This window comes from Bombyx mandarina, chromosome 13 (genome assembly GCF_030267445.1).
Source record: "Bombyx mandarina strain Sakado chromosome 13, ASM3026744v2".
In the NCBI taxonomy this organism is placed as follows: domain Eukaryota; kingdom Metazoa; phylum Arthropoda; class Insecta; order Lepidoptera; family Bombycidae; genus Bombyx; species Bombyx mandarina.
This window is the reverse complement of record NC_143220.1, coordinates 16,561,576-16,584,951: the sequence shown is the minus strand read 5'-3', so window position 1 is coordinate 16,584,951 and position 23,376 is coordinate 16,561,576. Positions and strand designations below refer to the sequence as shown.

Genomic DNA, 23,376 nt, shown 5'->3' with positions numbered 1-23,376 from the left:
TCATTAAAATAGCCACCATTTGTGTACAAGAACTTTTCAGAATTATAACCGCTAAATATACAATATTCGCCTTACAGTCTGTCAAGTCAGTTTTTGGTGATATTGGCTACTTAAAAAACAAATTTCGTGTAATTCAAACATTTATTTTCATAATAGAAGAGACTTAATGACTTTGATATACTTATTTATGTATTGTTAGTCTGGGTTTACAAAACTAAATCACAGAAATATAATGTGACTTGGAAAATCAAGGCACTGACAAATGACGTCACAAGATATAATTTATAACAAAAATAATAAACTGCTCTGGAATGTCATTGGAGACATGTTGCTGTTTCTAACGGTCTCCTAGGTTTGAATCTAGGCAGAATATGAAACCTCAATATCTATTCAGCTCAATGTTATTACAGATGGTGTAATAACACAAGAACACCTACGCAGTTGATAAAATTTAAGATAATAAACCTAATTTACTGATTTCAAAATGAAAGGATAATTGTAAAAAGAAAGATTCGATGCTAAATTTTGATAAAATTTATAATATATCAATTGAGTAAATAGCGCTTGTATTTAGACTGATTAAATAATAAATAATTTTGACTAGCCTATATTTCAATAAATTTTTGATTTTCACTTTCCCTTAGAGTATTTCCAAATCACAGTGCCGAATTTGTGGAAACTTTTTCTGCAAAGAAAACAATTATTAGTATATTGGTACGTAAAACCCAATAACGATTTATTGGTTCAAATTAAACTTACCCTCAGCTTTAACTCTATTCTATCAATTTCGCCTCCAAGCATATCAACAATATTTTCTCCATGCTTAAGTAAAAAAGTTTCTACATCATCGATCGTGTCGATTTTCTTCATGTCCTTAAAAATGTTTGAGAAGTAACTTTAGTAGGGTACAATTTTTTATAGGCACACAACGAATACTTTTCATTTTTCTTATTTGAAAAAATATTATACCTCTAGTAAAGCATTCAAGTCGTGTTTCTCTAAATACGATCTTGTGAGAGCTCTGCCATCAAAATCAACTTCAGCCTGCAAAGAATTCAAAAATATTAGACACAACTTCTACCGTAGAAACTGGCGAAACATGAATCCCCCCATATTATTATTGTGCTTACCTTATATCTTATCAAGTTACTGCCTATATCTATACCCTTCACATCATGAATAGCTCTTATCATAAAGTCTCTTTCTAACACGCTGTTAATTTCATCCAATTGCTCGTGAGGTATAGACCTATAAGTGAAACAATTTCAAATATCACTAGCAGCCCGCTCCGGCTCCGCTCGGGTCTTTAGCAAAAATTTCAACGATACTTGACGTTGTTTAATTTTTTTTTAAATAAAAGGCTCACCTATTGCGGGATAACTATAATAGTTAGACATATGCTGTCCCGACACTTTTTGTAAACAATAATGTGTTCTACAAAGTCGTAGTACATTATTTTATTCTATCATCAATAGTTTTCGCAGCGCACGCGATGCCGCAATGTAAAGAATATTTAAGGAATTTGTTTTACACCTTGGGTTACATTATTGGAGTTTTAGTAAGGATCCCTAATTTTTTTCAAAAATGATTATACCCTATGTCACTCGGGAATACTGTAGCTTTCAAACAGCGAAAGAATTTTTCAAATCGGTTCAGTAGTTTCGGAGCCTATTCAATACAAACAAACAAACAAATCTTTTCTCTTTATAATATTAGTATAGAAGTATAAAATAAGTACAAATTAAATATTAGTCGTTTACCTGCCAACTAAAGCACCGACATTACTCAGGATAATAAAAGATGCAACTCCACCCAGTATGGTACCGACTAATATGCTGCCTAGGGCATCAGGTAATGGATTCCCAGTGTATTGTGAAATAGCCATACAAGATGCTGCTACGATCACGCCAGCTACAGCTGCCGTATCTTCCAATAAAACTACATTCACTGAAGGGTCCGAGCTTCGCATTACTTTAAAAATGATGAATACCACACATTAGTCTAAGAACAGCTAACTAAAATTCAATGAAATTATTATCACTATTAAAACTACCTTTAGAGTTACTAATATTTTTAAACAGTAAAGGTAGTTTTTATATAATGATTCGCGACCCTACCAAAGTATTAAATTATTTGTATGTACCATATTCATAAAGTGACATATTTGCTTCTCGTGCACCTTTTCTAATGGCGTTTAATGCTACCATTAATGTGGCACCTTCTGATACAACAGCGCCTCCCAGTACAAAATATGCCTAAAAATTGAACAAATTAAAATATGTTCATGAAAATCAATAAAGCTTTTATTACAGTGTTTCCTTACCCAATAAAAATCATGTAATGGTTGTGGGTCCAAAATACCTGTAACTCCGTGATAGAAAGACAAACCACTTCCTACACAGAATATACCAACACCAGATATCAGTGATGAGACATATCGCATATTTGTATAACCATATGGATGGTCAGGATCTGCCATCTGAAACGGTAATGAAACAAATTTTAGTTGTTTTCCTGAACTCATTGACAAAAGGTCAAATCATATAAAGGAACATTTTTATTGTGAATATATATTGTGATTACAATTTATATGTTTTATATATAATGATTATAATATAATGTATATAATTTATAATGTGAGTATGAGACTTACCTGAACCGACTTATGAATACCATACGCTAATATCAATTGGTTCACAGTATCGGCAAGAGAATGGATGCATTCAGAAAAAAGACTATGTGAGCCTGTGTAAAACCAGGCGCAAAGCTTAAATAAGAAATTACATCCATTTCTGTAAAAAGAGAAAATAATAACATTTGTAATTTTTACTGTTTTTTTTACTGTTTGTGAATAGCCCATAAGCTACTAACGATTAAAGATTACGGAGAAACTTATAAGAAAAGGTAAAACACTCAGTATACACGGACGACTTTTAGTGATTATCTGCTGGGGCACATGTTTTTCAAAGTAAATACCTCTTATCTATATTTTGACTTTCGTAAAAGAACATTGTTTGCAATACAAGTTAGGGTTTTTTTTTATTGCTTAGATGGGTGGACGAGATTATAACCCACCTGGTGTTAAGTGGTTACTGGAGCCCATAGACATCCACAACGTAAATGCGCCACCCACTTTGAGTTATATAAGTTCTAAGGTCTCAAGTATAGTTACACCGGCTGCCCCACCCTTCAAACCTAATGCATTACTGCTTCACGGCAGAAATAGGCAGGGTGGTGGGACCTACCCGTGCGGACTCACAAGAGGTCCTACCACGAGTAATTACCCAAATTAATTATAATATAATTAATTATTTATAATATAATTATAATTAATTATAATTTTGCGGATTTCATTTTTATTACACGATGTTATTCCTTCACCTTGGAAGTCAATCGTGAACATTGGTTGAGTACGTATTTCATTAGAAAAATTGGTACCCGCCTGCGGGATTCGAACACCGTTGCATCGCTAGATACAAATGCACCGGACGTCTTATCCTTAAGGCCACGACTTATAATTACATACGAATATATTATTCCGAAGGCTGGGTCTGGAGGTGGCATAAATCCCAGGCCCTGTTGTTTCATTGAGCCCGGAGAGCGCCGCCTCAGGGGACCCACCTCGTAATCGGAGGCGTTCGCGTCGAGATCGAGGCGACCGGATTGCGGTATCTCGGTCTCGTACGGGACGGTCGTTGGAGCTTCCGTGCTCACTTTGAAAGATCAGGTCCCCGACTGATGGCGGCCGCCGACTCGCTGAGTCAGCTGTTGCCGAACGTCGGGGGGCCCGATATGGTGGTGCGTAGCCTCTACACGGGGGTGGTGCGGTCGATGGCACAGTACGGTGCTCCCGTGTGATGCCACGCCCTGACCCGCGACAACGTCACGGCGTTGCGACGTCCGCAGCGATTGCGGTTAGGGCGGTTCGCGAATACCCCACCGTCTCGTTCAAGACGGCGTGTGTGCTCGCCGGGACGCCACCCTGGGACCTGGAAGCGCATGCTGTAGATTACGCGTGGCGATGCGATCTCCGAGCCGCGTGCCGCCGCGGCGCAAGTTCAGACGCGGAAGCTGCAATCTTGGCGTGCCGTACTCAAGGCGTGCACTCGCTGCCTGGCGAATCCGCCTATGGGCGACGGATCGTCGGGGCGATCCGCCTGTTCCTCTCGAAATGGGTGAATCGCCACCGAAGACGTCTCACCTTCCAGGCGACGCTCACGGGCCACGGCTGTTTCGACCGCTACCTGCACCTCGTCGCCCGGAGGGAGCCGATGCCGCAGCGCCACCACTGCAGTGGCTGCAACGAGGACACAGCGGAGCACACGCTGGCGTACTGCCTCACGTAGTGCCATCACAGATCGCGGACCATTAAAAATTTCAGAGAAAGCGCATGGGAGATGGCTTATGTGTAATTCGAGTGCACAGAATGGCACAGAACGGTAACACCGCGTATCACCAAGATTAAAAGACACTAAAACTACCCAAGGCAGCTGCTTAACTTTCGACAAAGCCTTAAAATCCTTACGAATGTTGTTATATCTTTCATGATACTCACATTCCAATAGCTGTAAGTACCACTCGTCCTGATCTAGTTTTTAATCCTACTTCTTCCACATTATCTTTTGAGCGAGTATGGCTCATTTCTCTTCTGTAATCTCTTAATCTTCTTTTCACGGTAAAAACATCTACAATTTCAATTCATCATATACTAATGCATAGCTTAACATAAAAATATTAAACAACAACATTTGGTCTACCAGGCAATATCACCTGCTCAGTGGAAGATCTTCCCTCCGTCGTTAAGTACCCATACATTTCTATTAATTAATAATTCTATTACCTTGTTCATATCTTCTTCTGTCTAATTCTCTTCTAAGCAACTCTTTTTCCAATGCTTCTTTCGAACCCCAAATCTACTCAACAAAACAAATATACTATTGTTAATTTATATTAACTTGTATCAAATTTAATGGCATCCATATACTCGTAGTAATTAACTTGACTACTTTGATGCAACAGGTCTGTTTCCTTTAAACCAGAATGTGTGACAGCTAGCTGATAGAATAGACAGGCTGCCTATTTGGTCTACAATATGCTTTCCTAGCACTAAATATGTAAATTATACTTTGGGTTCAACATTTATTACACATTATTTTATCATGGAATTAAAATAATTCACATTAAAGTGCTGAGTACAGTTCATGAATACCCAGTAGCAGAATTTAAACACCGGCATAGTCGCATCGCAAAAAGCGAGTGCATCAGATCTATCACACTTTAGGCCATAATAACATTGAACTAATGGCTGCCATCTCATCTGTTTATTGTATGTGTTTCTGGTGTCTATCACACAGCAGCAAAACCTAGAATGCGGCTACTTGATATTTTATAATATCGAACACGTTTTCTTAACACATTCGATTTGTTCATCTTTATACTAGCTCGCTTTTTGAGATTTCCAACTATGAATGGCCTAGTCTTACTCAACTATTTGTAGATTTACTAACTGACCCGGCAGACTTCGTAGTGCCTCCATCGATAAATAAAATACCTAAGCTTTTATATAAAAAAAACTTAAAACAAACAAAAGGAATCCATTCGACGGGGGACACATCAAAGGAAGGAAAGGAAAACAAAATTGCTATTTTTATTTACTTTTGAGCATTTTCATATTTATCTACCTTTTAAACCATCTCTGGACTTCCACAAATAATTCAAGACCAAAATTAGCCAAATCAGTCCAGCCATTCTTGAGTTTAAGCGAGACTAACGAACAGCAATTCATTTATATATATATATAGATTATAGGGCATAATAACTAATTAAAATATAATAAAATGTACCTCAATTGCTTTTGCTTCAACATCCCTGCGATAATATACAGTTATTGGAGGTTCTGATTCATATGGTGACCTTCTTAATACTTTTGGTAAGGACTCGAGGTCTGATTGTTTCAGTAGGTATTCAGTCATAGCTCTCATGGGAGTAATAAAGTTTCTCTCAGTGTATGATGCAGAAAAATCTATTAGGAGTCTTTTTTTTACTGTAAGAAAAGGTTTTATTTTATTCATGTAATGGTTTTACCTGAATGGATGGAACATGCAATTTATCAGACCCATAAAAAAAAATTATGATAGGAAAATTTATGGAAATAGACTACCGGTGATAGGACATCTGAACTGCATGGATAGGAACCACCCCATCTATTTCTGCTTTTTTTCCCCTACCTATGCTGATAGCCTTGAGAAGCTATTTCAGCTTCACCCTAACATGTGTTGCTAACACTGACCCTAGCAAGAGCAGTGCTTCGCAGAATCTACCACCGGATCGGAAACGCGACCCACCGAGAAGATCCGGCGAGAAACTCAGTGGGCTGTGTCTATGGGTCAATTCGCTCGTCGAGCCCTTCGTCACAAGCGACGGGTTCGACAAGGACGGTGACCAGTGCTTGTGGTGCCTAAAAACACCGTTAATGGATCGGGAGGATCTGTAATGACGTGATTATTTCTGCTGAGAAGCATTAATGCACCTTGGTGTAACGGGTGGGGCAACCATTGTACTACTGTAATTCATGCCTCCTCCACCCAGGAGGCATGTTGCAGCAACATCAACAACATTTGCATTGTTGTTGATATCTATGGGCTTAGGTAAACATTTAAGAGCAGATGGGCTGTAAACTCACCCATGCATCTAAGCAATAAATAAAAATGTGATGCTTAAAAACACCATATACCATGGGTACATATGAAAAATAAAAGAAATTTAGAATGTTTTGCTTATTTCTACAATGCAGAAGTAGTACATACCGGGCTTAGATACCATCTCCTGTTTGGTTTGCTGTGGTTGACTTTTTTCAATAGTCACTTTTGTAATTACTTTATCTAGTCCTGTTTCGGTTTTAACAATGATATCTCCAGTTGGACTCTGTTTTATGATCTTCTGAGTTTTTACATCTTTGACTGATATATCTTTTGAACTGTTACTTTTGTTATCATATAAATGTGCTGATGTACTAATAAACCTCGTTTGTCGTACATTTCTAAACCTCACAAAATTTTCAACTTTAACAAATCGAGGAGATAGGAAACTAATTTTTTGTAAATGTTTTGTACTGTGTCTTCCCAGTCTTCTATATAAACACTTGATCGCAATGGAAGGCAACATATTTAAGACTTACCTATCTCCTTCCTATTATTTTTATATAATATCACGAATATTTAGTGCAGAAAGTTGAACGTTCATAAAATTATTTTCATAATTTCTGTGATGCAGGTATTCAATGATTAAATAACAAAGATCCAATATGCTTCGAGTAACAAATTGTTGTCAACAACGTCCACAATTCACGACAAATTCTTATAATTTTAGGGTTTTATACAGCAGTTCATTTTGTTCAGGTCATTTGATTAAATTAAATATATTAAGTGTATAATCTATGATTAAATTTTCATTAAAATTTTAGGAAAAAAGAATATTTAAGAATCAGTTTTTTTTAAGGGATTTTATGACCTGGTAACTAAGACCTTTAAGTCATGCCTTATTTTAATTTATATTTTATTTTTACGAAAAATGATAGTATGGAGTGAAATGAAATGAAGATGATTAATTTGAGACGTTAATCAACTGGGATGAAATGAAACGAAATTAGATGAGATGATATGGGATGAAATATAATCTCAGTAGAACGGTGGTCATTTACTGAAAAATTTTCAGTGGACTTTTTGGAGGATCTCGAGAAGTTACGTCCCGCGACTTTGTTTCATATTCCCACATTTGTGCACTTTCACATTTTTTTATGAGATTTTATGACCTGGTAACTAAGACCTTTAAGTCATGTCTTATTTTACTTTATATTCTTAATTTTATGAAAAATGATAATATGGAATGAAATTAAATGAAGATGATTAATTTGAGACATTAATCAACTGGGATGAAATTTAATGAAATGAAATGATATGGGATGAAATATAATCGCAGTAAAATGGTGGTCATTTACTGAGATTTTTTCAGTGGACTTTTTGGAGGAACCCGAGAAGTTACGTCCAGCAGCTTTGTTTCATTTTCCCACATTTGTGCACTTTCACAGATATTAAACAGTTAATAAACCACCATTATTACACATTTAAACCTGAAGAAACACTAAATAGACAAAATAAAACAAATCACACAACTTCACTCCTCGCGTTCCCGCCAAAAAGTCATGTGCACTTTCACATTTTTTTTAAGAGATTTTATAACCTGGTAACTAAGACCTTTAAGTCATGTCTTATTTAGTTTATATTCTTAATTTTATGAAAAATGATAATATGGAGTGAAATTAAATGAAGATGATTAATTTGAGACATTAATCAACTGGGATGAAATTTAATGAAATGAAATGATATGGGATGAAATATAATCGCAGTAAAATGGTGGTCATTTACTGAGATTTTTTCAGTGGACTTTTTGGAGGAACCCGAGAAGTTACGTCCAGCAGCTTTGTTTCATTTTCCCACTATTGTGCCCTTTCACAGATATTAAACAGTTAATAAACCACCATTATTACACATTTAAACCTGAAGAAACACTAAATAGAGAAAATAAAACAAATCACACAACTTCACTCCTCGCATTCCCGCCAAAAAGTCATGTGCACTTTCACAGATATTAAGCAAGCCATAGATTATAACACTTAATTTACACAGAATACTTAATTTACACAGAATTTAGTAGATTTCTACTTTTTTGGTAGATTTTGAAGTACTGGCAACAGAATTTAGTATATAAAAATTATTTGGTATATTTTAGTAGATTTCACGCTTTTCAGTTATTCTAGTACTTTTTTGGCAATATGGATAAATTCAGGGTATTCCCCCTTTCATCGAATGGATTGTAACCACTTAATTTTCATTCTTTTCGTTACCATTCGTGCCGTGAGCATAGTGTGATAGACTAGTGGGAATTCCTTCATTGCGAATTTTTATAATCGAGCTTAAAATGAAACATAAATAAATATACACAAGGATATCGCGATGTAATACAATTCATCAAGATACCCTTGTAGTTGCAACAGAAAACATACAAATTGTTGACAAAGAATATACGGAATTAAAATTAGATGTTTCCGTGTCTAATTTACTGTCAACTTCTAGTTCGACGTCTGAAACTTTTATGGTGGATAAATTTTGGAGTGAAGTCAGTCAAATCTGTGATGCGAATAGCAAACCATTTGGCATTGAATGACAATTTGTCCCGATTTGTGAAGCAAATGACGATACTACCTTTGTCAAACGCCAAAGTAGAAAGAATAATTTCTAATATTAATAGGTTTAAAAATCAAGATCGAAATTGATTTAATATTAAGAATGTTGCAGCAATAATGCATGGAAAAAAGGGGCTATGACAGTTGGAAGGAGGATGTCGCACATTTGATCCTGACAGAAGTATTATCAAGTTATGGATTTAAAACAACTTTATGAAAATGCTACCCAACTTAAAGACGAAGAATTCTATTTATTTTATTTATTGAATATATTTTGTACACACAGCTGTTAGAAAAAAAACATGACAATAAGGATACAGAGTACAAGGGCACTAAGGGCAAAAGGAAAGAAGAATTAGGAACACAAACCTAGTGCATAAACATTACATATAATAATATATACATATTACAAGATACAAAACAATATATATACATACAAATACACATACACACACACACACACACCCATATATATATATATATATATATATATATATATATACATACATACATGCTTATACTTACTTTATATATGCATTATACAAATATATATACTTTTATTTAATATGGTAAGGATAAATAGTGTTCTTTAATAGATTTCTTGAACGCTGCTATGGTTGTGCACGCTCGTATGCTTGGAGGGAGGGAATTCCAAAGTATCACTGCTTGTACAGAAAACGATTTTGCGTAAGCATGTGTTTTATGATTAAGGCATTTGAGGAGAGTTTTAATGTGTAAGATGTCTCATCTGCGAATAATACGATTCGCAGATGAGACATCTTAATTTTTTTTTAATTTTTTTTTTATTGCTTAGATGGTTGGACGAGCTCACAGCCCACCTGGTGTTAAGTGGTTACTGGAACCCATAGACATCCACAACGTAAATGCGCCACCCACCTTGAGATACAAGTTCTAAGGTCTCAAGTATAGTCACAACGGCTGCCCCGCCCTTCAAACCGAAACGCATTACTGCTTCACGGCAAAAATAGGAAGGGTGGTGATACCCACCCACGCTTACTCACAAGAGGTCCTACCACTAGTAATTATGCAAATCATAATTTTGCGGGTTTCATTTTTATTACACGATGTTATTCCTTCACCGTGGAAGTCAATCGTGAACATTTGTTGAGTACGTGTTTCATTAGAAAAATTGGTACCCGCCTGCGGGATTCGAACACCGGTGCATCGCTTTAACACGAATGCACCGGACGTCTTATCCGTTAGGCTACGACGACTTCTGAATCTATTTAAAATTCTTCTTCTATTTAAAATTAAACGACAATTACAAATCTATGACGAAGTGAATGATGCGATTTCGTGTGTGGTTCATTGGTTCCGTATGAATAACCTATTATTGAATAGTAAGAAAACTAAATGTATTAAATTTACTTTAAAATGTATTAAATCATCTTTAAATGTGAGACAAGTAGATAGTAATGTAATTGTTTCTGAGGAATCATTGGAGCTTGTAGAGTCAACCGTATTTCTTGGTATAACAGTGGACTTCAAACTGCAGTGGAGACCTCATATAAATAAATTGGCGAGTAAGCCGAGCTCTGCAGCATACGCAGTAAAAAAAATTAGAATGTTAACAAATGCGGACACGGCTCGTTTAGTTTACTTTAGCTACTTCCACAGTGTCACATTTTGCTATGGGGCAATGCGGCCGATGCAGAAATGGTATTTATTCTGCAGAAAAGAGCTGTACGTGCTATTTATAACATGCACTCAAGGGAATCCCTGAAGGAAAAATTTTAAGAAATTAAAGTTCTCACTATGCCATCCCAGTACATCTTTGAAAATTTGATGTATGTTCGTAAACATATTGAGGAGTTTCCTAAAATGTCGGACATACATAATAGAAATACTAGGAACAAACACAAGCTTATTGTGCCGATGAGTAGGTTACATAAGATACGAAACTCATTCGGGTGTTTGTCTGTGCGCCTGTACAACAAAATCCCACAAGATGTTCAGAACCTACATATACATAGGTTTAAGAAAACTATTAAAGAACATCTGTGCAATAAAGCTTACTATAAAGTTAATGATTATCTAGAAGATTGTATAAAGTGGGAATGAGTTGCTCGCTCCGGGAATTTCAATATTGTAATAATTGTTATGTTATAATAGTCATTGTCAAAATGAATATTTAAAAAAAATCTAATATTACAAAAAAGAACTAATATTTAAAAAAAAAAGACATGCCCGTTGAGTTTCTTGCCAATTCTTCTCAGGATGGAGGCTAGTTCTTGTGAATTGGCAGCAGTTCTTTTGATGTTCAACAAGTATGTACTTTCATTTATGTTGAATAAAAATTTTTTGATTTTTTTGATTTTTTTTGACACCAAAAATAAAACGGATGCACAAATTTTGCAAACGCTCAAGCTTATTGAGAAGCTCCTCAGTGGCATCCAGGTAGCAAGCATCACCGTAGTCCAAAATAGGTAAAATGAGACTTTGGGCAAGAGAAATTTTAGTTTCCAAAGGCAAAAAATATTGGAGACATTTGAGTGAATGGAATGCAAAGTTAACTTTGCTACTAACATTGTTAAGCTGCTCATTCCAGCTTAAGTAAGAGTTAAAGGTAACGCTAAGGCTTTTAACAGTTTCAGGGAAGACAATTGGTTGGCCATTCAATATGAGAGATCCAATTGTAGAGTGATTTAATGTACGAATAGCATATCTACTACCAATTATGATGGCATGTGTTTTGTTTGTATGTTTTTATGTTTAAGTTTTTTTTTTTTTTGTAAAGTATTTAATTTAAAAAAAATAACATTGGTCTCTTGAATTAATGGTGGTTTCTTTGTTATTTTTATTATTTAATCAAGGAAACATTCATGTTTTTACGTTGTAACACGACGGCAAAAACAAGTATTATAGATTTGTAGTATTTCTCGTTCTCTTTTGGTAGAATTCCGTAGATTTTAACCTCCACAAGCAGTAGATTCGTCAAATAAAATCTGGTCACACTGGAAGCAAGCATTATTCGTTTTGATTCGGCTTTCCTCGAACAAAGTGTATACCACGTTTTGTGTTTATAAAACAAAGTTTTCAATAGTTCAAAAACACTAGATAGCTTATAAAATGCCAGCCAATACCATTGAATCTTGCCTTCAGGGTGCTAGATATAATTTTGATGCTGTTCGACCTGCTCCGATTTGCGGTGACGCCAACCAACCAGGTCAATGCCACAATGTACACATATCCACAAATTTTTACTATGGATTTCATGAAGTAAAAACGTCGGGTATCAACCACATGGCCACAGATTGTGAGATGCAGGAAGTCCCAATTGAAAAGAACGTGAACACCCTTGTAACCACAGCTAGAAAAAGAAGTGCTGATAACAGCGGCTATCCACAGAGCAAGCGTTTTCGAGAAGGTAGGCAATACACTAATTTGAATATGAAGATCATTTAATCCAAACAGAAAAATGAACAAATGACTGATATTCAATGATCTTCATACATATCTAAAAACCATACGTTTTTCAAGCATTTGCAGTAATCAGATTGTAACTATGTAATGAATAATGTTAGATCAGGGCTGGCCAGACAATGGCCTGCAGGCCGCATTCGGCCCACAATGCATGCTTTAATCAGAAAATGGTTATGGATATAAATCGTTTGGATAATAGAATTCTTTGTCAAAACATATAATCAATATTTGGTATAATTTATCTTTATTCTTGTAAGATTCCATTCTCATAACATCATTTAAAAGTGAAGCTATCTTTTACCATAATTGAAGGAATTCCTGGAAAGTATTTATTTTTGAAAATATATTTTTCTGCCGCCCTCCAACTTTATTAGTAAATTTAATTAGCCTGCAAAGATATGTAGTTTGGACAGCCCTGTGTTTGATTATAACTTTTGCCAAACATGCTTGTCATTTGACATCATGAGCAATCTTTAGTAAAGTCATAAAACATATTAAAAACAAATCTTATGAAACAGTAGTATTAAATATTACATAGTTGCAAAACAAAACTCTTTCTTTTACACATTGCAGGAAGTCTTCAGATTCACTACCTAATCTAGTAGAAGTTTTTAGTTTTGTTGCAGTTTCACAACTAGCGCTTTTAAGGCAGAACACATATGTAATTTTGTATTTATTTTATTCTGATTCATTGCTTGTTACACAGAGCAGTATAAGAAAATTTGAACTAAAATGTATTAAAGCTGGGTTTTTAATTTTTTTTAAATCCTTTATATTCTTCACATTGTACATCAATGATAAGAAAATTATAAAAGATCAAATTATGTCAGCCAATCATGGAAAGGCAGTTTAATAAAATTTCCCATAATGATTTTTCAATAAAATAGTGAAATTCATTTTTTCATTGTCTGTGTTTAATTGGCAATTTCATAATAATTGCTGCCCTCAAATTGTCTACTAATGTACTAAAATATTTAAGATTATATCACTATATTTCATATATACTGTACATGAGTGTTCTGTTTTATAAAATTTAATATAAATTATGATGATTAAGTTGCTTGCAAAATGAATGACATATGTAATATTTTAAATATCTACATTATATTATTAATTGAATTGCTCATTGTAATGAAGCAGAATTAAAACTATTTTTACAGTTTAATCTCAGGTTTCACATTTCAAATACCTTAGTTTTTTATGATCAAGGACCAATAAGATGACCTTGAACACTTGAAAATACATGAAAATTTATGATTTTTTTTATTAATTATCCACTCTTATGATTTAGTCATGAGTTTTTTATTAATGATATTTAGAATATTTAATAGTTCTCATGATCCAAGACATCTGTCTTCATAAACATGAGGTTAAAACCAAAAAGTTGTAACTGTTGTGGCCTTAAAGTAATGCAGTTTTCAACATTCTGTATGAAATATTTCAAAATGCTCCGAAATATATTGAAAAGCTTAGCATGTGTGAAGTTTAACCAAGTAAAGTATGTGTGCAGTCTGGGATTCCCATCAGGAACACAGTTCCTTACTTTCTGTATCTTACAGCCAATGTCCGTTAGGTTTGTGGGAAAATGTTCACTTGTTAAATCGTTTATTGTCTGCATTCAGCTATTTCATTTCATTAAAAAAAAATCGACTAAGTGGTTTAAAGTTACTGAATTGCAATACAATTAATGGTTTCGTTTTTAGCTTCTATTTTAAGACCCACATATCGCCTTTTCGCATTAAAATTGTACAATTGCCAAAAATATTGGAAATTGAGTTAATATACGGAAACATTTGATATCACCAGTATTTTTCTCATAAAAACTGTTAAAAGAGCGTAGTTTAGTTTTTTTTAGTTTACTTATGTTTTGTAGTTGTAGTTGTATTTGTATGTACTGTTAACAAAATTAATACATCATTTTGTCTTACTTTAAAAGACAGATAATGTAACTGTTAAAAAATTAAAAATAAGTATTGCAAAGATGATTAATATTAAAAATATTACATGTTATGTTTACATTTAAAACACTCTCTTGTAAAATTAGTAAGTTTTGAAATTATACAATTTTAATGCGAGAAGATGATATGTACTTAGAATAATTACACTGGTGTAATTATTTTAAGCATAATATTATTATGTATAAATAAATTAACAATAAATAGTGCGTTAAAATTTAGTCTTTACGAAGTTACATTTAAAGATCACATTTTTTTAGTTATAAGTTAGAAGTACAAACTATATTCATTATTTTATTATGTTACAATTTTTATATATTTTTTTCTTTCTACCTATTCGCTGGTAGCCTATGGGCCTATTTCAGCTAGGCACGAACGGGTAGGTGAGCTTAGGAATTCAATCTAAGAGAGTTTGCTCACACTAGCCCTAACAAAAGTAGTGCTTTGTATAATCTACCACTGGATCCGAATAGCGACGCGCAGAAAATTCAGCGAGAAAATCAGTGGGTTGTGTCTATGGTTAGTTAATCGAATCCTTCGTCGTAGTTGAGTTCGACGAGGACGGTGACTGGTGCTTGAAGAGCCTAAAAGCACCGAGAGAGGTTCTGGGGGATTATACAAAACATGTTTCGGTCGGCTTTCTGTTGCTCCGTCGCCCAGTGCGGTTATGTAATCAGCGGCAGCCACGATAAAGGAGTGCCGCGCCATCTTTTTCAAAGTAGCGTTCTGACGCTTCCCATTTTTATCTGCCAAACCCTACTGCAACCGCGGTAAGGTCGCCAGCCTGCCTCGGTTGAGTGAGACGGGACAGATCCTATCGGAGACTCGTACGGCGCTTGAGCGACAGGAGATTGTAGTCGGTTCATCAGCGATATTCCCGCCGCGCCCACTCTCCAGATAAAGGCGAAATCCGGTCTTATTCCTCATGACCAAAAGAAAGCTGTGTTAAAGAACCACGCTTTAAAAATCTTAAATTGTTTTAAGTCTAGCTGAACCTTACCTATTCGGTTTGAAGGGTGAGGCAGACCTTGTACTGTTAAACCGTCACTTAGAACTCATGCCTCAAATTGGTTGGCGGCATTTAGCTTCTTGATGTTTATGGGTTCCAGTAGCCACGAGAAGGGCCGTGAGCTGGTTCACATGTCTAAGCTTATAAAAAAAGTACTCATATATATATTCCAAACGATGCATAGTTGGAATAGCCCTTAGGCTGCCAACAATTAGGTAATTAGCTCTTAGGCTGCCAAAAAAGTATTGATAACTTACATTGTCAGCAAACGCAATCTAGTAACAATGTACTAAGCAAATTAAAAAAAAAAATAACTTAAAGTAATCTTAATCACATAAACATTTTAAATTTTCAACTAATAACCAGCAATTGCCCAGTTAATTTAATTAATAAGAATATTTTGCGAAGTTGATGATATTTGTAATTATCTTTTACCTACAGAGTTAAATTAAGTACATACTTAGTGCCCAAAAAAATTCACTTATATTAAATTTAAAAACTCATCTTAAATGGGTTTATAGACATAAATTATACCATTGTTATATAATAAAATTGTAATTAATGAAACGGCAACAAAACTATATTAAGACTTCCTGCTGGAAGTCTTAATCCTTTGTGTGATGAAATTTGACTTTATTTCAGAGGTTATGGTGCCAACAACCACCAACTCCAACCCCTGTTTGCTTCGTCCAACACACAACAATCCAGATATATCTCGTTGTCTCATGGTCCATATGATATAATATCTTTGGTTTAATGAAGCAAGTGCAAACGAAAACAATAATTAGATATCTCCATTTTATCTGCAGAAGTTCAAAGAAAGAAAAACATTGGACCTGAGACACACGAGACTGCAAAATTAAAACCAAGTTCAGAAGATATATTGGAAAGTCTTTTCTGGAACATACATGGCGGACATTTTTATAGTTATTTAAACTGTGCTTCTTCTTTGTGATGTTAGTGTGATATTTTGTGAAGTGAATTGGGACACTAAGTACAATTTCAGACTCTAACTTTGAAATGTTTCTCATATTTTAAGATTAAATAAAATTGTAACTAGGTAAAGGGGGTTTTTATTTAAATTATGCAATCATTAACATCCATTTGTTTATTAGTAAAATAAAATATAGAATACACAAAGAATACCACGCAAACAAACAACACCTCACAGGATATTAGTTAACTTTTAGGTGACCTAGCAGCAGAACACAAAAAAACACATTAAATGGAAAAAATCTAATTACTTTTGTGTATTGCTTTTTGTTTCAGATGCAGATAGAAGATCTAATGAAACGTTTTTTTTTACAGGCCCACTCAAACACCGATAACATCATTAAAATGATGTAGTGTTGAGTGTTTGTTTCATTGTTACACAATAATATAAATTCCTCTTCTATTTTTCAGGTGCTTCTTCCATGTGGAGTCTTGTTGGTACACAGTCAAGTCCAAGCCACTCTGCTTCTGCCTTTAACACAAAAAATATAATATTTTATTTTACATATTTTAACTTCAGATCTATCATCATGAACATAAGTTTATAATAATAAATAAGTTGTGATTATGTATGTGAACTATTTGCGAGTATGATTTAAGTTAGTGAACAAACTGTGATATATGTACCTGAAATTAAAACTTTTGTAAAATTTATTGACTTTTATTAAGTGCCCTGCACATTATAGTATTATAGTAAAATTAAGTTTTGGCTTTCTATATTTTAGAATTTAGTGCCATGTAAAGAGGGTCTCCTGACAGGAAAAATATATAATTCTATCAAAATAGCTATTTATTAGAGCAGATATCCTTCATATCAATAAAAGAAGAAGATCCTAAATAATAATTAAAAAAAACGCATTGTAACATTTTAATGGGTTTATTATTTTATAAAAGCGTTACAATCTTTATAAAGCTAATTTAAGAGACAAACATGCTAATATAAAAGTAATCTAAAATCAATCTTAGTTTGTGTAGCTTATTAGTAGCAAATCTAAAACCTTTGAGCAAAAATTCACCACCATTGTTATTATTTAAAATTTTGTATAACGTGAGATGATCTGAATAATAGTTTTTGGGAAAAACATATTCATTTACGAAGATAACCACAGAATACAATTATTAAATTATAGATTTCGAACATCAACGTAAAAAACTGCCAATTGTACAAGGGTAATTAAGTGGGTAGTATGGTAGTTAATAAAAAAAATTGTCGTCGGAAGCACAGGACCTACGGTCACCGCGTTGTAATGTTGATCATGCACATCAGCTATGTCATAAAGCCACTGCCCACTATTAGACTTTCTTTATAACTCTCATTACTTGGAAAAAAATATATCTGATCCGGGCGTCGAGTCCAAAAAGTTCAAAAAAGATACAATACATTACGTTATACCCAAACCTGTTGTAATTATTTTAGTTATGTCTTATTTGCACTGAATACATAAATTTTAGTATCACAAAAGCAATATTGCGTTCAGCAGTACAATGGGAAATAATGAACGAAAATCAATTCCTCGCAAAAAAGAAACAAAAAATATAAAAACATGGATTCAACCCGAAATAAGCGTTCGACAGGTGAACGGACATAACTTTCAATACAATCAATACATATGGGATGTTAAATATTAAAAAGGCCATGCAACGGCTGTTTTCTTGAAAAGTTCATGAACTATATCTTAAATTACTAGATAAAGAAAATCTTACATTTTTCATCTCATGCTAAACATCAATCAGAACGCTTGATGTCCTATATATATAATGTGTTTAGTAATGTTAGCAATTTTGAATGATAATTATCCGGATTCATATTTCATATATGAAGTCGGACCGTATTATTATTATGACTGATGATTTCATTGACTTGAATAAGCGTGGGTTACAATCAATTTTGTTAGTATAATATGGCTTGAGCGTCGAACGACACTTTATAAATTAGTGTTCAATTGTTATTGGTTTTGATGAGTGTAAGTAATTAGCGGCAGACATGTACAATAAAGAACATGTTGCATTACCTCTGTAGGCGTGACTTCGTCGGTATCCACGACGTCGGGCAGCGCTTCCGCATTGACTCCAGCTTCATCACCATCGACAGTGCCACTCTCGTCCATATCGACATGGCAAGTTTGGTCTGCCTCTGCCAAATCGCCATTATGCATTTCCGAACAATTTATAAGATCAACTTTACTATCTTGGTTAGAGTGATGAGCACCATCATTCACGTCTGTAGGTTCGATGTCTATGTGGAGATGGCCGGGCCACATATCGTAAGGGCACGCATTCACCTGATGTAGCTGACTGTCGCTCGAACTAAATAGATTCAAAGATCCTGCGACATCTTGTAACCTTGATGAGTCTAAATCGTTGCTCATCGGAATCGATTCACCTTCCGTACTCGCTGCTATATACAAAGGTAAGTTTTCAATTATGTCGTTTGACACGTCAGAAACGCGCATTCTCTCGTACTTAGATAGGAACTCCTGAAGTCTTCTTTTGGTCTGTTGCGAATATCTTCTGTCTGGGTAGTTGCTCAAAATATGTGAAGCTAAAGTATCAAGAAATTCTGTTGTGCATATTTCGTCGCTTTTCATAATCAAAAATCGAACAATTTTGCTATCAATCTGCATTGTATTTGCACAGACATTTTGCATAGAGGCCGAGCTGCAGTCGTTATAGTTTGTGTGTTCAGTTGGAGCGGTGGTGGACACGGTATCGGGTCTGGTTAACTCTTCTGTTTCATCGTTATCATGATTCTCGAGCATCGTGTTGTATTGAGACAGAACGTTGCGAATCGATTGCAGTACTTTCTGTCGCAAATTTTTAGAACTGATCAATTGCAACTCCCTAAACAGTTGTATCAGAAAGTCTGGATGAGATTCATTGACACCGATCAGAGTCGTCACTTCCGAATATATATTTTCCCTCAAAAGATCAAACAGTTTAGATGTGGCCTTGTCTTCGTTTTCGCGACTTGTCGAAGCCAAATTAGGGTTCGGTACCTCCGACAGACTGGCAATATTTATATTGCTCGTTTGAGAATAATCTAAAGCGCAATTCCTACGGTTTGATGAATTTTTCGCGGGCAATTTCGACGAAGATTTCCTCTTGCCATTCGTCGAGCTGTTCAAGTTATTGGAATGAGATTGAATAATTTCCGGTATCGGATTTGTTATATTCAAATTCCTAAACGAAGGCGGCGCGCTTTCTTGCCTGTTTATGTTCACGTTAGGTATGTTTGTGGTGTTACTGTCATCGACGTTTCTGGAATGAGATGCGACCGCCATTTCAGAATCTGCGTTCTGATTGACGTTCAGGACGTCGGGCGCGGATGAAAACGATAGAGATCGTTCGTAGGAGACATTCATGCGCGCGTGACGATTCGGCAAGTCTTCGTTATTAGTTTGTGGCAATTGAGGAACGTTTTGAGAGGAACTGGCCGTGTTGGTGTTTCTCTTGGGGGTCACGCATGGAGAACTGGCAGACGGCGTGCGACGTAACGTATTATGGGATCTCTCAACCAGTGGGTGAGGGTTGTGGGGGGGACCAGAACCCAAGTGGCCATCTGCATTAACTTTATTATTTGCCGACAGAAGGTTTTGACGGGAATAGCTGAAAATCCAAAAAGACTACGTTAAATGCGAAAAAAATAGATAAATAATCAAATGAATTTAAAAATATTTATATTTAAAACAAAGGTTAGTAAAAATACGTCAATAAAAATGGGGATCACTGCGATTGTTACATTTTATAAATGCGAAAGCATTTTAATTATATGAAAGTGAAATTTTACGTTAAACAAACCAACCAGGGCAACACACAATTCTCACCCTCATCCATTATTATTTCGGTACCGGTAACTTTATATTTTAGGTAGGTATATTTAAACTTGCAATAAAACTATCTTAATAATGATATAAATATACAATTTTTTTTTTAAAACATGTCTAATATCTGAAAACAGAAAAGTTAATTACAGAATAATGCAAGTTTTCGCTATCCATTGCTGTCTCATTTCGGAATACATGCTGTTCACTGCTCGTTTGTATAGTTCTAATGTAGTAAATACCTTCTAAAGTTATCCCAGTAGTTGTTGGCTCTGTTACCGGGAGGTACTTGATTGTTGAGCGTGTGTGAGGCGGTCTCGGCCCGCCATCGCTCTTCCAGCTGTTACAAATTAAGCACATTTAACCTGGCTGCACATTGGAAGACATCAGAAGAATTTTAATAGCACCGGAAGGGTTTTAAGGTCCATAATCAATAATACGTATATAGCTGGTCAAGAAGGGACTTTTATCAAGTATTTTTCTGCCTACTATTTCTCAAATACTGGTGATAGGACCTTTTGTCAGTCCGCGTGGGTTGGTACCACCACCCTGCCTCATTCTGTCGTGAAGCAATAATGCATTTCGGTTTGATGGGTGGGGCAGCCGTTGTAACCATACTGAGACCTTAGAACTTATATCTCAAGGTAGGTAGCGGCATTTACGCTGTAGATGTCTATGGGCTACAGTAACCAATTAGCACCAGGTAGACCGTGAGTTTGTTCACTCAGCTAAGCAATAATATAATCTTAATGAATTATAAAACATTTCACAACGCATAAGACGTCTTACACCTTAGACCATAAACATTTGACTCTATGGTGTATATTTAACTTACATGGTTGAGTTGTTCGCGCAGTTGATGTATATCGCGTTGTTGCATCACCAGTTGCTGCCAGCACCACGCTCCCCACAACCCGCAGCCGCAGCCGCAACCTCCCACCATGCCTTCATTAAAACGAACAAACAAACCAACCATATAGACAACATAACGATAACTTGACGTCTACGAGCAGTGTGCAACGTGCAAGAAGATAAAAACATTAAATATTCTAACATGTATTTTTTTTTTGTGTTTATAAAACTCAAAACTTCATTTAACGTTTTTGGCAATTATCTTTAAGTTAATAACTTTCATTGTTCTAATTTTCGTTATCACACCCTAATATTTTATCTAGTTTGCTTTTAATAGATCTCTTCTTTTTCCCCACCTTATCCCGCTAGGTGGGCTCGGCACAGCTAATTTTTCTCTTCCATTCTCTTCTATCAGCCGTCATCTCAGCACTCACTCCTCTCTCTCTCATATCATCATTCACACACTCCATCCATGTCTTCTTCGGTCGACCTCTTCCCCCTCTACCTTGCACTACCATTTCCATACATCTCCTAGTCACATGAATCTTCTCTCTACGCATCACATGTCCATACCACGCTAACCATCCGCTCTTTAATTTATTGCTTTTGCTTTTAATAGATCTAATGTAATTATGTCACAGAATCAATTTACAATTTAAAATCGATTTTATATTTTATTCGGCACTAGCGACCCGCCCTCGCTTCGCTTCGGAAACTGTAATTTATTATTGATTTCTCCACTGTTTAATGGATGTTATTATACATATAAACTTTCCTCTTCAATCACTCTACCTATTAAAAAGAACCGCATCAAAATCCGTTGCGTAGTTTTAAAGATTTAAGCATACAAAGGGCCAGAGAAAGCGACTTTGTTTTATACTATGTAGTGATTGCCAGTATTAGTCGGTCCGTGAGAAATAGAAGTAATGTTTTATTTATGTACCTATATATGTATATTTACCGTAAGGCATCATCATGTTGAAGGGCATTGTGGGGGGGAAAGTCATTTGCGGCGTCCCCAGGAGCCGGTCCATCGTCTGCGAGTGACTATTCTGAGTGAACTGATTCGATCTAACATCCTGTAATGTTTTAAATTCAATAAGTTCTCATATACATGGAAATTTCTTCGAACACGACCAGAAGGCGTATAATGTTTGTTTCGGCATTAGCTTCCTGATATTTCAACGAAACAATAATTTTATTTTTGTGCAACATATATAACATATTGCTTACCGATTGAGATATGTAATTGTAAATCAATCAAATTTAAATAAGCCTGACGCTCATGTTTGACAAATATTTATTCTGTTTAAAACAGGTCAAAGATAAGATATTGCGGGTTCAGAAAATATGAAATAACTATAATTACATTTATTTACGCTTATCTTGGAAAAATCAATACAGCATCTATTTCTTTTAAGTGTAGGCCACTTATCTCATATTCGACTTCAGTGACGATCTTTTAGCACCTTAAACTTCATTATTATAAATGTTATTTCTATTTTAAAACTATTAAACATCATATAGATCATTCTCTGATTAAATCAAAACATAAAAAACTCACTTGATTGGATTTTGTGTTCCAACAGGGCGGCGGTAGATGTGGATAAGGCATACCCGTATGCTCGGCTATAAAAATAGAATTTAATTAAATATATATAATATACTAGCGACCCGCCCTCGCTTCGCTTCGGAAACATTAAGACACACATGAAACAAAAAAATAAAAAATAAAAAAAAAGTAGCCTATGTTCATCAGGGACAATGTCGGCTTCTAATGGAAAAATAATTTTTCAAATCGGTCCAGTAGTTTCGGAGCCTATTCGAAACAAACAAACAAACAAATCTTTCCTCTTTATAATATTAGTATAGATATACTAGCTTTTGGTCGCGACTTCGTCCGCGTGGAATAGTTCACAAATAATGCTTTATTTTAGAACAAATTTGGTGAGCATAAAAAACGTTATAGTAAGCCAACCTTAACTTAAAGACATATTATTATGCTGTCGCGGACTTTTTTTTAGATCTTTTAAAGGGGAACAATTCTGTCATACATTATTT

At 35.1% G+C, this 23,376-nt stretch overlaps 3 protein-coding genes across 7 annotated transcripts in view; 1 reads left to right on the top strand and 2 right to left on the bottom strand.

The window, feature by feature from the left end:
• Window positions 1–122: 122 nt before the first annotated feature.
• ZnT49B (solute carrier family 30 member 9) lies at window positions 123–8,201 on the bottom strand. The gene is made up of 12 exons (XM_028177446.2): window positions 6,807–8,201; window positions 5,844–6,043; window positions 4,841–4,913; window positions 4,556–4,685; window positions 2,654–2,792; window positions 2,324–2,479; window positions 2,144–2,255; window positions 1,761–1,971; window positions 1,131–1,248; window positions 970–1,044; window positions 760–873; window positions 123–685 (listed from the first exon to the last, which is right to left on the bottom strand). Exons 1-12 carry the CDS (start codon window positions 7,162–7,164, stop codon window positions 641–643), a joined length of 1,731 nt encoding a protein of 576 aa, XP_028033247.2. The 5' UTR covers window positions 7,165–8,201; the 3' UTR covers window positions 123–640.
• A 4,002-nt stretch (window positions 8,202–12,203) lies between these two features.
• On the top strand, window positions 12,204–17,294 carry LOC114245333 (uncharacterized). 2 transcript variants are annotated; one of them, XM_028177470.2, is made up of 2 exons: window positions 12,204–12,629; window positions 16,459–17,294. In XM_028177470.2, the coding sequence occupies exons 1-2, from the start codon at window positions 12,332–12,334 to the stop codon at window positions 16,602–16,604; spliced, it is 444 nt and encodes a 147-aa protein (XP_028033271.1). In that variant the 5' UTR covers window positions 12,204–12,331; the 3' UTR covers window positions 16,605–17,294. The 2 variants fall into 2 exon arrangements, with proteins under 2 accessions (XP_028033271.1, XP_028033272.1); XM_028177471.2 differs by having other exon boundaries at window positions 16,292–16,477.
• LOC114245332 (uncharacterized) overlaps window positions 16,743–23,376 on the bottom strand; it is a 27,816-nt gene continuing 21,182 nt past the window's right edge. For all 4 annotated transcript variants that reach the window (XM_028177469.2, XM_089732180.1, XM_089732181.1 and 1 more), the window contains 6 exons: window positions 22,880–22,944; window positions 22,277–22,394; window positions 21,299–21,408; window positions 20,706–20,803; window positions 18,655–20,248; window positions 16,743–17,114 (listed from right to left, as the gene is read on the bottom strand). In XM_028177469.2, coding sequence (XP_028033270.2) covers window positions 17,043–17,114; window positions 18,655–20,248; window positions 20,706–20,803; window positions 21,299–21,408; window positions 22,277–22,394; window positions 22,880–22,944 — 2,057 coding nt within the window. In that variant the 3' untranslated portion in view covers window positions 16,743–17,042. The remainder of the gene's footprint in view (window positions 17,115–18,654; window positions 20,249–20,705; window positions 20,804–21,298; window positions 21,409–22,276; window positions 22,395–22,879; window positions 22,945–23,376) is intronic.

Excerpts from the sequence above, each read along its gene's own strand:
- ZnT49B (XM_028177446.2), bottom strand. The coding sequence starts at position 7,164 with ATGTTGCCTTCCATTGCGATCAAGTGTTTATATAGAAGACTGGGAAGA. Across the intron at positions 4,914-5,843 it reads TTGAAGCAAAAGCAATTGAG|ATTTGGGGTTCGAAAGAAGC; the intron begins GTACATTTTATT and ends TTTGTTGAGTAG. Across the intron at positions 2,793-4,555 it reads GTACTTACAGCTATTGGAAT|AAATGGATGTAATTTCTTAT; the intron begins GTGAGTATCATG and ends CTCTTTTTACAG.
- LOC114245333 (XM_028177470.2), top strand. The coding sequence starts at position 12,332 with ATGCCAGCCAATACCATTGAATCTTGCCTTCAGGGTGCTAGATATAAT. Across the intron at positions 12,630-16,458 it reads GAGCAAGCGTTTTCGAGAAG|AAGTTCAAAGAAAGAAAAAC; the intron begins GTAGGCAATACA and ends TTTTATCTGCAG.